Here is a 15,026-nt window from a genome sequence, read left to right on the forward strand (position 1 = left end):
GAAAGATCTCTTCAGTGTCCTAAGTTTTTATAACTGTGACCTTAATCGCATACCATTTGTAAGCTGTTAGTGTCTTAACAACCTTTCCACAGGTGCATGTTCATTGTTTGTAGTTCATTGAACAAGTATGGAAAACCTTATTTAAACCCTTTACAATAAAGATCTGTATAGTTATTTAGATTTTTACAAAATTATCTTTAAAATACAATGTCCTGAGAAAGGGATGTCCCTTTTTTTGCTGAGTTTATATTGTTTCCATCACCGTTATTTCCACCACAGAATTCTATAAAACACAATATAGATTTGGTCAATATGGTCCTTCTTTTACCTGCTATGCTGAGGTTTAGAACACCTGGTCCAGTGAATTTTCCCCTACGACTTGTTTCCAAGTAAAATAAATATCTTCCAATATCAGTTTCAAAGACATCGTGTCATTTTAATTAGTAGTTTTTGTTTTGGTTTGCGTTCACTGTTCTATTTTGGTAGCATTTGTTAATCTCTTCAACACTGGAGTGATAGACAAATAGTCCCTACTGTGAACCGTCTGGGTTTTGGTGAGTTTCTGGCTTGAACACTTTTGATGTTTTAAGAGTGAGTATTTGGATAATCAAATGAGCAGCTGAAATCCACAGAATATCCTTCAATTGCACATATGGTTTAAGGGCTATATGAAACCGACAGTAGCAGCTGAAACAGAAACAAAGTTTTTGGTTATAAAAACAATGAAACAAAAATTTTTTTAAAAAAATTGATTCCTTCAGGGTTTCCACACTTTTTGACTAATGAACTTGCATGACATTTACTTGACTTTTGCAGTTGTTTATGATTACTGGATACAATTATTTTGATACCTCTGTGATAATGAATAATTTAAACTGGTATGCCTATATTTAGGCTACTAGATAAATTCTCATGACTTTTAAAGAATGATCCAAATGCAGGAAAATTCTAGTAAACAGTCAGATTTGGTTATACCTGAACCAAGTTTAAGAGTTTATTGAGTAGTTTCTAAGGAAACTACTCAAAATCTAAACTCACCTGATAGATGCAGCTGCATTAATATAGTGATGTAAAGCATGTGCTGTCACTAGGAATAAACTTTCTTTTACTTTGATGTGTCAGTTTTCAAGCTTCACTATTAAACCACAACAGGCGTAATAAACTTATACTTGCATCAGCAAACTGATGTCCTTATTCCATGGTGAGAAAACGTCCTCAAATATGCTCATTTAATTTAACTTCCTTTATTGTATATGCTTAAATTATCAAAACTTTGGTTATTCTACCGGTTTCTGTTTGTTTGTTTTTTGCCACTTAATATCAGCAACTCAAACAGGAATTAATACTAATGATGCAACTGAGAAAATGTTGTACATACGGAAGCATTTAAAAGGACAAATCTATTTTAGAACAGAATAATATACAGATAAAGTGTTATTGTTTATATTAAAATACTTTCTAAATTTTTTTGGACATTTGTAACATTTCTATATCATTAAACAATACTCTCCACTGAATATTTTAATAGACAGCAGTAAACAGCATTAAGGACATAAAGCTTGTTTGTTGTGACATCAGTTAGGAGAACTATAATTCCACCTTCTTTGGATATTAAAGCTCTTTTGATTGACTCTTTAACAATACCATCCCAGGGATGCATTACTCACCCTCATGCCATCACAGATGTGTATGACTTTTTCTTCTACAGAACAAAAACTAAGATTTTTAGAAGAATATCTCAGCTATGTACATACAATGCAAGTGAATGGTGGCCAGAAAAGTGATGCTCAAAAAAAAAAAAGCACATAAAATACATAAGTAAATAAAATCCATAAATAAATAAGGACATACATATTTATCCATTTCTCACAAATGCCTAACATATAGCTTAGAAAGATATGAATATATTATTGTGTAGAGTGATCAGATGCATTTAAATTTTTTTAATTTCTTGTCCCTGGCACAAAATGACCAGCTAACATAATTTCACTAATCATATCAGCAGCACCTGGTAAAGTGTGAACAAGTACTTGTCAGGTGAAATCACTATCATTGATTGGATAAGAGCAGACTGATTGCTATAAAAGGAGGGAAGAAGTGCTTCCAATAATTGTGTTCTTGATCGCAATGGTTACCTCTAAAGAAAGACGTGCAGCCATCATCGCTTTGCATCAAAATGGCCTCACAAGAAAAACATCAAGGACAGACTGAAATTCTGCAAGATGTCTAGAGAAGAAAAGGTGAACGCTACCATGAGTCCTGTGTCGTGCCAACAGCGAAGCATCCTGAGACCATCCATGTGTGGGGTTGCTTTTTATACAAGGGAGTGGGCTCTCTCACAATTCTGCCCAAAACACTGCCATGAATAAAGAATGGTATCAAAACATCCTGCAAGAGCAACTTCTCCCAATGATCCAGGATGAATTTGGTGATGATCTGTGCATTTGCCGCATGATGGAGCACCATGACACAAGGCAAGAGCGATAATGAAGTGGCTCGGAGATCATTACATTGAAATGTTGGATCCGTGGCCAGGCATCTCCCTGGAACATAATCCCATAGAGAACCTGTGGTCAATCCACAAAAGGCGAGTGGACAAACAGAAACCCACAAATTGTGATCAAATCCAAAAACTAATAGTCGAGAATGGATCAGCATCAGTCAGGATTTGGCCCAGAAGCTGATATCCAACATGCCAGAGCGAATGGCAGAGGTTATGAAGAACAAGGGGCAACACTGTAAATATTGACTCTTTGCATATATTTAATTTTTTTTGCCAATAAAAGCCTTTAAAACTCATGAAATGCTTATAATTGTTTTCCAGTATACCACAGAAACATGTGAAAGAATAATCTACAAATACTGAAGCAGCAAACTTTGCAAAACACAAAATGTATGTAATTGCCAATACTTTTGGCCATGGCTATATATGTACGTTTTGGACCTTCAAAGTTCTGGTCAACATGCACTTGCATCGTATGGACCTACAGAGCGGAGATATTCTTATACAAATTTTAGTTTGTTTTCAGCAGATGTAAGAAAGTCATACACATCAAGGATGGCATGAGTAAATGATAACATTTTCATATTTGGGTAAACTATTCCTGTTCTCTCCCTGACTGCTCATTTGTATTATGTGGGTTTTTTGCCTGCACTGAAAAGTTTTTAAACTAGTGGCGACTCAGCACCTGGTGCAACCTGTATTTAATGTAGTCTGGGCCGCATTTTCTCTCATCTTCCACATACGGATGAGGGCAACCTGCTTAGTTGGCAAGCTTCTAAAAGTGACACACCAAAAGACATGGGTAAAAATGTATCTTCCCTTGTAAAAGTTTGCTTATCTATTTTGATACAGTATCCCAATTATGCATGATTATATGATTAGCTCCATTTTTGATAAATATTTGCATTTAGCATTGTTTTTTTCTTCTTTCAGAACATACCTGTCATCCTTTTTTAGGTCATGACCATCCAGTTGAGAACCACTGCTTTAAACAATCATTTTTACATCTCACACCAAGAGGCATTTTACAACAAACAGTCCATGTGTTCATATCTTTACATTACGCTCTTTATATCACAGGATGGATCAAATGTGTTAAACTGAAGCGGTAAACAGAAAAAGAATCAGATCTTTACAAACAGTTTATTTTTTGTAAAATAGCAGCATTATTAGCACCAGTATAATCCCCATTAGACCTAAAAAGCACCAAACCCTGTTCCGTCCAGCTTGGCATTCTGTAGAGGAAATAAATATCTAATTAGGCTGTGTTAATAACTCTGTACAACAACCTGAAAGTATAACATACTGGAAATATGGGAAAAGCTAATAAATTTGAAATTCCACAATAGTTCTTCTTAATAATGTGCATGTACAGCACAATATTGATCAATGGGATAAAGACATAAGGTTTCAACTTGCATGATTGTCTTTTTGTTGAAACTTCTTAACATTGTTGACCCCTTGTATGACTGGTAATGGCTTATGATGTATTATTCCTCATTTGCACATTGCTTTGATAAAAGCATCTGCTAAATGAATAGACAGTAAATGTTACCACAGTAATGTATCATATGGTAAAACCATGTTACTTTGATGTGTACCATGACATTGAATGATTACCATATTTATGTACCATGGTATTTACATGCAGTCCAAGGTATTTCAAAGAATATTGTACAAATATTATATTCACCCCCAGATTATTTCATTTCTTCTGTGAAACATAAAAGCATACTTTATGCAGAGCTTCAAAGCCTCAGTTTTCCATTCAAGTAAATGTATTTATTTATTATTCACAGATAATCTTCCCCTCAGCCGTAGCTCTCAAATCTCATTTATGGTTGCATTTTCCAAACTTGTGTCGCAAACAGTCATGTGATATTGTAGAGCCAATGGCTTTGGAATCAATGGTGTCAACCAAGCTGAAAACAATAAAAAAAATAGAAATCCTCACATACATTCTAATAGGTGTAATGTTATGATGGGAATTGTGTTGGTTTTAATGGAAACTACTGCATTTCGTTAACATCATCCGAAACTCGTACGACGGTATGACCAGCAGAGCGGTCCATGAAGGGAAGCTTACGGAGACCTTCGAAGTGAGAACCGGGGTTCGTCAGGGATGTCTGCTCTCGCCCTTTCTCTTCTTGCTAGCCATCGACTGGATAATGAAGATTACAACAGCACGTACAAGAACAGGAATCCAGTGGACACCCTTCACACAACTCGACGACCTGGACTTCGCGGATGATTTGGCCTTGCTATCCCACACCCGACAGCAGATGCAGGAGAAGACAAACAGCACAGCTGCCACCTCCGCTCAAGTAGGTCTGAACATCAACAAACAGAAGACAAAGATCCTCAAGGTGAATAACACCAACAACGACCCAGTCCAGTTGGACGGAGAGGCGTTAGAAGTAGTAAAGGCCTTCACCTACCTGGGCAGTGTCATCGACAAGCAGGGTGGAACAGACGCTGACGTCAAGGCACAAATATGTAAAGCAAGAGCAGCCTTCCTACAGCTGAGGAACATCTGGAGCTCAAAGGAACTGGGCCTAAGGACAAAGGTCAGGCTGTTCAACACCAATGTCAAGGCGGTCCTTCTCTATGGTGCAGAGACATGGAGGACAACAGTGGCGACAATGAAGAAAGCTCAGACCTTCAACTCCTGTCTGCGAAGAATCCTCCAGATCCGCTGGCCAAACACCATCAGCAACCAGGACCTTTGGCAGAGAACCAATCAGCTTCCTGCAGAAGATGAGATCCTGAAACGACGCTGGAGATGGATTGGCCACACGCTCCGCAAGCCAGCTTCCAACATCACCAGGCAAGCGCTCACCTGGAATCCCCAAGGCAAAAGGAAAAGAGGAAGGCCAAGAAATACGTGGCGCCGAGATCTGGCAGCTGATACCAAAGAACTTGGATACACCTGGAGCCAACTGGAGAGAAAAGCCCAAGACAGGGATGCCTGGAGAGCTCTTGTTGGCGGCCTATGCCCCAGGAGGGGTAGCAGGCATAAGTAACTGTATATTTGTTCCTGTGGGTCTCTATTGATAATGTGTTGGCTTATATTGGTGCCATTTGTCCAATGGTAACCATTAAAGGCCAATACATTTGTAATGCTAACCAATTCAATCTAAATGAAACATGGCCCAAACACTTGTAATGTTATTAGTAGTGGAAACCATTTGAATTTCTATATTGTTTTCGAAATGCTGCACTTTTAAACACAAACGCAAGTGAGATCTGAGAGCTCCAATGCAGGGAAATGCATATATAAATCAATTGTTTGGCTTCAGAAAACTTGGAATATAGCACACACTTTTTTTTTGTCCTTTTTGGAGCTTGGCAGTCTGCTTTTGTTGTTTGGAAAAATCAGCTTAGATATTCTGCCTAATATCTGATTTCATACAAAAATACAAGGTAGGAATTACATGAGGGTGAGTAAATGATGATAACATTTAAATTTTTTGCTAAATTACAAATAAATAGTAGCATTCTGACATACCAGATTGAGGATGAAGTGTAACTGCCTTGGTGAAAATTTGTGAGAGCACTTCAAGCCTCATCTCTACTTCTACTGTTTGAGGGGAAGTTAGGTGCAATGTCATGTTGCTCTGCAGTCTGTAGCGCCCCCTGTTGTCTAGTGTCATTGTTGTTACGTTGTCCCCCATGGATGTAGTAGACCAAGTTACAGCAGGTTCAGGAAAGCCATTACAAGATGAAAGACTGACCACTACACTCTTACAGAAATACTGGATGGCAATTTCTGGTTCATCATATTGAGCTTGAAGAAAGAATTGAAAAATATTTTATATTTTTTCTTCATTTATAATTCAATCTTGTGCAAAAATGTCTTTTGGCAGTCCAATCAAATAATGTAAAAATAGACATGTTAAAAAAGTTTAATTGCTTCTGGTTCATTTCTCACATTAGAAAGTTGAGGTCATTGAATTGTAGGGTATAGTAATCAATGCATGTGCTTGGTTGTATGCTGCACCTTTTGTTAAATATACATAGTAGGTATCACAGTGTATTACGTGGATACAGAAACCTTTCAGACTTTGCACAATAGGCTACTACTGCGATAAGACAAAGGGTTGTTAGTATGCTATTCTAAGCTCTTATTATTTATATCCATTTATAGTCAATGACTGGTTTTCAACAAGTTTCAATTATGCCCCATTTACCCTTGTTTGAACAGGTAGTCCTGGCTCATATTTCCGCCACTGGTTGAGCCAAAGCTGCTAGTGGCCCAGAAATGACAATTTATCTTTTAGCTTGATGTCTATAGTTAGGATGATCCACTAACTATCAAGTTTTAAAAATAATTACTGTACTCACCTGCCACTAGTAGCTGTAACTTCTGATCATAATTACCAGTTTCACTCGTTACTGAACATTTGTATTCTCCATTATGCACGGTCTGTATTTCACTCAACATCAGTGAAGCATTTCCAGCCTGCAATTGGTCATGGAAGAGTTGTGTACGTCCTTTGTAAATATAATTCTGCCTTTCAGGTTGATCTTGACGGTGATAGTAACTGTGCACCACTGTTTTTCCATGCTGCCAATTTATAACCAACTTTCCAAAATCCATATTCACTTCCACAGGAAACGAGCAACCGAGTACAACACTAAGACCTGGTGGTGCCACTATAGAATTTACTGGTAACTGATGAGGGTTCACTCTGGACTGCAGCAAAGCACATTGCACTGGAAAGATGAAAAATATATATATATTATTTGCTGTTGTGTACCTGGCATATTGTGGTGCTAGACTAAAATATACACCTTTTATATTGTGCTTGTGTGTTTTTAATAAAACTGGAACTGTATAAAGTACTTTTTGATGTTGCATATTGTGTAGAACATTGTGTGTTGAGGTCTTTTCAGTGCCCACACAACTGCCCTGCTGAAAATACCAGCAAACCCTAAAATGACTATAAAAAAAATGATGATTGCTCAAGTTTTAACAGATGAATTCATGGAAGTTTTTTTTAAATATAAAACTAAGCTTCAAATTGCTGCCTTTAAACCTTCCAAAAATTGCCCCCATTCACTTCCATTGCAAGTGCCTCAACGCAACTTCTGTTTTTAAGAAAAGGACAGACGAATCAATTTATTTTTGTGATAATCAACATTATGGCACAAAGGCGGTCTACTGAACTTAACTTGTATTGAATCAGGAATTTGATTTAGTGATTTTAAAACAAGTCTTAAGTCATTTTATTATAATTTGCACAGATCACACAAAATCACATTTTGAAATTTTCCAAAATGTCTTATTCACAGGGGTATAAGACAGGGCTGCCCCATTTCCCCCTTTATTTCCCTGCTGGTTACTCAGATTTTAAATTTAATGATCAACCAGAATAATGTGATTAAAGGAATTAGAATTCAAGATAAATAAATACACCACCACAATTTTCTTAAATTATATATATAAAAAAATTTGTTAAATTAAATAAAGTTAGTTCCTCAAACATTGGAGATTATTAAAGATTTTTCTCAGATTTCTGTACTTTCAATATTTAAAAATGTGAAATATTATCTTTAAAAATATAGATAAAATAATAATTTGTGGAATTCAGCTTAAAGATGTAATTCATTATTTGGGTGTTAAAGTTTCTTTAAATTCAAATTTGGTTCTTACAGAAATGTATTTAATTCCCATTAAAGATGTGATTAAAAAGTTAAATTCTTGGCTGGCAAGAGATTTGTCTCTCACTGGTTGAGTTTTATTATCAAGGCAGAGGGTCTAGCAAGAGTTTATCTCTTTTCTTTTAATGGATTGTCCTAAATCATCATATTCCTTATTAGATAAATAATTATACAATTTCATATGGAAAAATAAGCCACACAAACTCAAATAAGAAGTTATAACAAATAATATTAATAATCTTGGAGTTGTTGACTTTACCCTATTCAACCATGTTTTAAAAGTAAATTGGATAAAAAGATTCATCAAAAATACAGACTCTATATGGAACATATTTCCTAATTTTGTTAATTAATAAATAACGAATACAATTGGAGGAATTTAATTTTTGTTACAGTGCCCCTTCTCAATTGGTAATCTACCCATTAAATTAGCAATATTTCACCCACAGGCCTTACCATCATGGTTATTGTTTACAAACATAATTTTTCACCTCACCGTTGATTTATTTGGAATAATCAAAATATTACTTTCAGAACTAAATCATTATTTTTGAGGGATGGTATTTGAATTTTATATATATATATATATATATATATATATATATATATATATATATATATATATATATATATATATATATATATATATATCTAAAAAGATCACTGAAAGACCAAGAACGCATTAAAAAAACCTCACATATAAGTATCGGCGGGAACCCTGATCAGCTACTCTTTGTTAGTAGCCTTTAGCCTGTAGTGTAGTAGCAGCAGTTTTAACTACGTTTTAAAACAGCTTCACCTTCTTTAAATTTAAATGTATAAATATGTTTTGCTGTGTGATTTGGATTAACATTAGAACCATGCATTAACCATCAGGTTTCTTCACGATAGCCAACAATGACTGCGTTAGTCACACTATAATATTAACAAAGGGAATCTGAAACATAGGCCTACCCATTACTTCAGCAATTATCCACCATAACTGGAGGTACATTTTCTGCGGGGAAAAAGGAATACATGACGATATAAACAGAAGATAATAATAATTATATGGAACATGGACAAAGCACCATAAATTTAACCTACCGCACCAACACGTGCCAAAATCAAAAGAAATTAACATTTCTGCTTCTTCTTATTTTATAACTTTGGTGCATTACCGCCACCAACTGGACTGGAGTGTGGCGCATCAACGGAAAGGAAAAATAAAAATAATCGTTATATATATATATATATATATATATGTGTGTGTGTGTGTGTGTGTGTGTGTGTGTGTGTGTGTGTGTGTGTGTGTGTGTGTGTGTGTGTGTGTGTGTGTGCTATTTTAAAATAGCACTGTATGCTTTTCTTCCCCTCCAGAATTTTTAAGCAGGCAATGTAAATTAAATGTGGGTCACCACTGATCTATATACAGTGGGTACGGAAATTATTCAGACCCCCTTACATTTTTCACTCTTTGTTATATTGCAGCCATTTGCTAAAATCATTTAAGTTCATTTTTTTCCTCATTATTGTACACACAGCACCCCATATTGACAGAAAAACACAGAATTGTTGACATTTTTGCACATTTATTAAAAAGAAAAACTGAAAAATCACATGGTCCTAAGTATTCAGACCCTTTGCTGTGACACTCATATATTTAACTCAGGTGCTGTCCATTTCTTCTGATCATCCTTGAGATGGTTCTACACCTTCAATTGAGTCCAGCTGTGTTTGATTATACTGATTGGACTTGATTAGGAAAGCCACACACCTGTCTATATAAGACCTTACAGCTCAAAGTGCATGTCAGAGCAAATGAGAATCATGAGGTCAATGGAACTGCCTGAAGAGCTCAGAGACAGAATTATGGCAAGGCACAGATCTGGCCAAGGTTACAAAAAAATTTCTGCTGCCCTTAAGGTTCATAAGAGCACAGTGGCCTCCATAATCCTTAAATGGAAGACGTTTGGGACGACCAGAACCCTTCCTAGAGCTGGCCGTCCTGCCAAACTGAGCTATCGGGGGAGAAGAGCCTTGGTGAAAGAGGTAAAGAAGAACCCAAAGATCACTGTGGCTGAGCTCCAGAGATGCAGTCGGGAGATGGGAGAAAGTTGTAGTAAGTCAACCATCACTGCAGCCATCCACCAGTCGGGGTTTTATGGCAGAGTGGCCCGACGGAAGCCTCTCCTCAGTACAAGACACATGAAAGCCTGCATGGAGTTTGCTAAAAAACACCTGAAGGACTCCAAGTTGGTGATACATAAGATTCTCTGGTCTGCTGAGTCCAAGATAGAATTTTTTTTGGCCTTAATTCTAAGCGGTATGTCAAGTCAAGTCAAGTCAAGTGGTTTTTATTGTCGTTTCAACCATATACAGTTAGTACAGTACACAGCAAAACGAGACAACATTCCTCCAGGACCATGGTGCTACATAAAAACAACAAAGGACCAACATAGGACCACATGAGACTACACAACGAAATAAAATACCTATATAAACTACCTATATAAAGTGCACGTGCAAACATGTGCAAAAAGTACAGGACAGTACAACAAATTACTGACAATGAACAGGACAATAGACAGTGCAGCTCGACCAGTACTCAGTAGTGCAAAAAGATGACAGTTTCTAAAATGTAAACATAACATACTATGAGATAGTGTTCTATGCACATAGCAGTTATTGAGGTAGCAGACGGTTATAAAGTGACAGTTATTAAAGTGCAACTCAGGACACGTGTGTGTCAAACCAGTCTCTGAGTATTGAGAAGTCTGATGGCTTGGGGAAGAAGCTGTTACACAGTCTGGTCGTGAGGGCCCGAATGCTTCGGTACCTCTTGCCAGACGGGAGGAGGGTAAAGAGTTTGTGTGAGGGGTGTGTGGGGTCGTCCACAATACTGGTTGCTTTATGGATACAGTGTTTTTGTAAATGTCTTTGATGGAGGGAAGAGAGACCCCAATGATCTTCTCAGCTGTCCTCACTATCCTCTGCAGGGCTTTGCGGTCCGAAACGGTGCAAGTCCCAAACCAGGCAGTGATGCAGCTGCTCAGGATGCTCTCAATAGTCCCTCTATAGAATGTAGTGAGGATGGGGGGTGGGAGATGTGCTTTCCTCAGCCTTCGAAGAAAGTAGAGAGATGTGTGGAGAAAACCAGGCACTGCTCATCACCTGTCCAATACAGTCTCAACCGTGAAGCATGGTGGTGGCAGCATCATGCTGTGGGGGTGTTTTTCAGCTGCAGGGACAGGACGACTGGTTGCAATCGAGGGAAAGATGAATGCGGCCAAGTACAGGGATATCCTGGACGAAAACCTTCTCCAGAGTGCTCTGGACCTCAGACTGGGCCGAAGGTTCACCTTCCAACAAGACAATGACCCTAAGCACACCGCTAAAATAATGGAGTGGCTTCACAACAACTCCGTGACTGTTCTTGAATGGCCCAGCCAGAGCCCTGACTTAAACCCAATTGAGCATCTCTGGAGAGACCTGAAAATGGCTGTCCACCAATGTTTACCATCCAACCTGACAGAACTGGAGAGGATCTGCAAGGAGGAATGGCAGAGGATACCCAAATCCAGATGTGAAAAACTTGTTGCATCTTTCCCAAAAAGACTCATGGCTGTATTAGATCAAAAGGGTGCTTCTACTAAATACTGAACAAAGGGTCTGAATACTTAGGACCATGTGATATTTCAGTTTTTCTTTTTTAATAAATGTGCAAAAATGTCAACAATTCTGTATTTTTCTGTCAATATGGGGTGCTGTGTGTACAATAATGAGGAAAAATATGAACATAAATGATTTTAGGAAATGGCTGCAATATCACAAAGAGTGAAAAATTTAAGGGGGTCTGAATACTTTCCGTACCCACTGTATATATATATATTAGTTGAATCTTAATATACATAGAGAGAGATTTCCATCCATCTTTAAATAAGCTCTGCTCTCTCTTTCTCACTACACTTTTACAGTGCATGCTCAACTGTCTCTGCTTGACCACAGTGATAATAATGTAAAGTGAGTGACTATGAGAATTACCTATTCGAATTTGTATAATTGTTGAATCTTCTTTTCAGTTATTTTAATCCATCTTCTCAGTTACTTGTTTCTGAATATTACACAAATGTCTGCCCTTAATTTCTCTATTCCATGCTTTGGAAAAAGTGAAATTTTGAGAATGGTGAATAACGGACCTCTTTGTCTGGTTTAATATATCTCCTGTTTTAACTATTACTATGTGCTTTAATGGCTGTTAAAGCTCCTCAGTATCACTTAAACAGTTCAAATAAACTTACAGTTATAGTCATTTCTCAATACAGAGACAAAGAAGAACAATACTAACTCAAAAGAAAAATAAACAAAGTAAAAAAAGAAGAGGAAGGAAGATGGCATTAATCAAAATAAAAATGTACACATCCAATAAAGTGCTTGTAATCTGTGCAAATTGTACATATTCTAAATAATATTGTGTTAGCAGAAAGTGAAATTGTAATCAAATAATGTTTTATCTCTTTTAAGAATATCAACACAAAAAAAACTGTTCGAAAATGTGCATTTATGAATATAAAATTTGCATCCCTTTTTGATCTGCTTAACAATATTTAAAAAAATAACGCTTTTAAGAATCATAGAAAAACCTTAAAAGACATTACTTGAGATAAAAAAACTAACATCTTTCCAGAGCTGCAGAGTATAAATTGCACGATCAAAATAATTATTTATTTTGAGAATCCTGACCTGAAGTTGACTTCAACCATTTAGCGCTGAACACTCCAATCCAGTAGGTGGCAGAAATGCGCCATTTACGTTAGATTACCAACCACAAATCACCAGAAGAAGAAGTTCATGAGTTTGGCGGTTAGGCAGCACTGGACTGGAGCATGGAGCGAGGTTGCAGTCGATAGTGTTTTTTTTTTTTATTGAAATAAAGACTTACAGTGGATACATATATAACACACAAAAAAACCTTAAGAAAACAGAAAACTCGAGGTAGAGCAATTCAATAAAATACATTTTCAAACAAGATAATGTAAACAGAGATAGTCTACTAAAAAAACTAATTCACAAAACATCAAAAGCAATTTAAATTAAACACAATAAAGGAATACTACAAAATAATAATGAATCAAATACAACTAAATATGAATAATAATACATTCTAATAATAATTGTCACATTCAGGAAATCAGGAGGTAACTCTTAATGAAACCATAATTTTTTTAATCACAGAGCAGTTTTTGCATCTTTCTTGTTAAATGATAAACAAAGAGAGTCATAGAATAATTTTAGATCGATACAGAACAGCCTAAATTTGGGCTTAGAATCAGTGACTTTACATTTATGGAGATGAAACTGTCCACAGTTTTAACCTGTCATCCATCTCATTTGACCCATGCAGAGTCCCAAAACAAAAGCAGTACATTCATTATTACAAAAATAAAAAGTTTGTTCTAAGCAGAGAAAATAAGCCGGGCTACTTCTTTCCAGAACTCCTTTGCATAATCACATTCAAAAAACAAATGTGGTATTGATTCAACATTAAGGTTGCAGAATGTACATTGTGAAGAAATGTCCAATTTAAACTTATAAAGAAGAGAGTTACAGGAATAGCAATAATGAATCATTTTATAATGAAGTTATAAAAGAGCTCGGAGTAGAGCCACTGCTCCTTTGCGTCGAAAAGAGCCAGTTGAGGTGGTTTGGGCATCTGGTAAGGATGCCGCCTGGGCACCTCCCTAGGGAGGTGTTTCAGGCACGTCCAACTGGGAGGAGGCCTCGGGGAAGACCCAGGACTAGGTGGAGAGATTACATCTCCACAGTGGCCTGGGAACACCTCGGGGTACCCCAGTCAGACCTGGTTAATGTGGCTTGGGATAGGGAAGTTTGGGGCCCCCTGCTTTAGCTGCTGCCCCCGTGACCAGACTTCGGATAAGCAGTTGAAGATGGATGGATGGACGTTTGGGACAATAATAATATGGGTAGAGACTTATGAAATGCTTTGGAAAGAGGGACTTCTAATAAAACTTACATGTATGGGAATTGGAGGAAAGTTGTACAACTGGATTATGGATTTCCTCCTTGAAAGAACAATACAAGTTAGGGCAGGAGTTGAGTATTCCAAGACATACAAGATTGATAATGAAACTCCTCAAGGAATTGTATGCAGCACAGTACTATTTAATATTATGATCAATTATATTGTTAGTAATTTTAAAGGTGACATAGGAAGGGCATTATTTGCAGATGACGGGGCAATATGGAAAAGCGGAAGTAATATTACATGTTTATCACAAAGATTACAAAAAGCAGTAGATGAAGTGGAGGTCTGATAATAATTGGAGTTTTAGATTATCAGTGGCTAAAACTCAAGTTATATGTTTTATAAGAAAAGGAAAAAAATACCAGAGGTTAAGTTGAAGTTATACAAACAAGAGCTGGAACAAGTCTCAGTAGTTAAATATCTTGGTGTATGGATGTATGTGAATTTGCAATGCATGCTAAAAAACGAATCAGTAAATGTAAAACAGGAATACAAATTTTACGATGTTTAGCTGGGGTTGAATGGGGAGCTTGAAGATTATCATTGAAAAGATTATCTTGTACATTAATCAGATCAAGATTATGGAAGTGTTATTTTTTGATTTGCATCTGAATCCATACTCTCAAAAAGATTGAAGCAACATAGAATCAAGATTTAAGAATATGCTTTGATGCGTTCAGAACATCTCCCATTGCAGCCATGCAGGTAGAAGCTGGGGAAGCTCCTTTATACCTTCGTAGTTATAAACTAAGTATGAATTGGATAATATAAAAGGTCATAAAGAGAGTCCTCCAGTAAAGGGAGTGATATAAGAATGCTGGGAACCTGGAAACA

General features: G+C 36.7%; 1 protein-coding gene across 4 annotated transcripts; it reads right to left on the reverse strand.

The window, feature by feature from the left end:
• Positions 1-3,530: 3,530 nt before the first annotated feature.
• On the reverse strand, positions 3,531-9,318 carry LOC127656437 (CD276 antigen-like). 4 transcript variants are annotated; one of them, XM_052144761.1, is made up of 7 exons: positions 9,254-9,318; positions 9,122-9,164; positions 6,848-7,219; positions 6,012-6,290; positions 5,163-5,342; positions 4,942-5,058; positions 4,044-4,833 (listed from the first exon to the last, which is right to left on the reverse strand). In XM_052144761.1, the coding sequence occupies exons 2-6, from the start codon at positions 9,159-9,161 to the stop codon at positions 4,985-4,987; spliced, it is 945 nt and encodes a 314-aa protein (XP_052000721.1). In that variant the 5' UTR covers positions 9,162-9,164; positions 9,254-9,318; the 3' UTR covers positions 4,044-4,833; positions 4,942-4,984. The 4 variants fall into 4 exon arrangements, 3 of the variants coding, with proteins under 3 accessions (XP_052000723.1, XP_052000721.1, XP_052000720.1); XR_007972163.1 differs by having other exon boundaries at positions 4,942-5,342; XM_052144763.1 differs by lacking the exons at positions 4,044-4,833; positions 4,942-5,058; positions 5,163-5,342 and adding an exon at positions 3,531-3,738.
• Between the last annotated feature and the right edge of the window lie 5,708 nt (positions 9,319-15,026).

The sequence above is a fragment of the Xyrauchen texanus genome, chromosome 15 (genome assembly GCF_025860055.1).
Source record: "Xyrauchen texanus isolate HMW12.3.18 chromosome 15, RBS_HiC_50CHRs, whole genome shotgun sequence".
Lineage (NCBI taxonomy): Eukaryota > Metazoa > Chordata > Actinopteri > Cypriniformes > Catostomidae > Xyrauchen > Xyrauchen texanus.

What these genes read in the sequence shown, in the direction of transcription:
- LOC127656437 (XM_052144760.1), bottom strand. Translation starts at nt 9,161, where the DNA reads ATGTACCTCCAGTTATGGTGGATAATTGCTGAAGTAATGG. An exon ending in GTTACAGCTACTAGTGGCAG is followed by an intron (nt 6,291 to 6,847) that starts GTGAGTACAGTA and finishes TCTTTCTTCAAG; the next exon opens with CTCAATATGATGAACCAGAA. An exon ending in TACACTTCATCCTCAATCTG is followed by an intron (nt 5,343 to 6,011) that starts GTATGTCAGAAT and finishes TGGGGATTCCAG; the next exon opens with GTGAGCGCTTGCCTGGTGAT.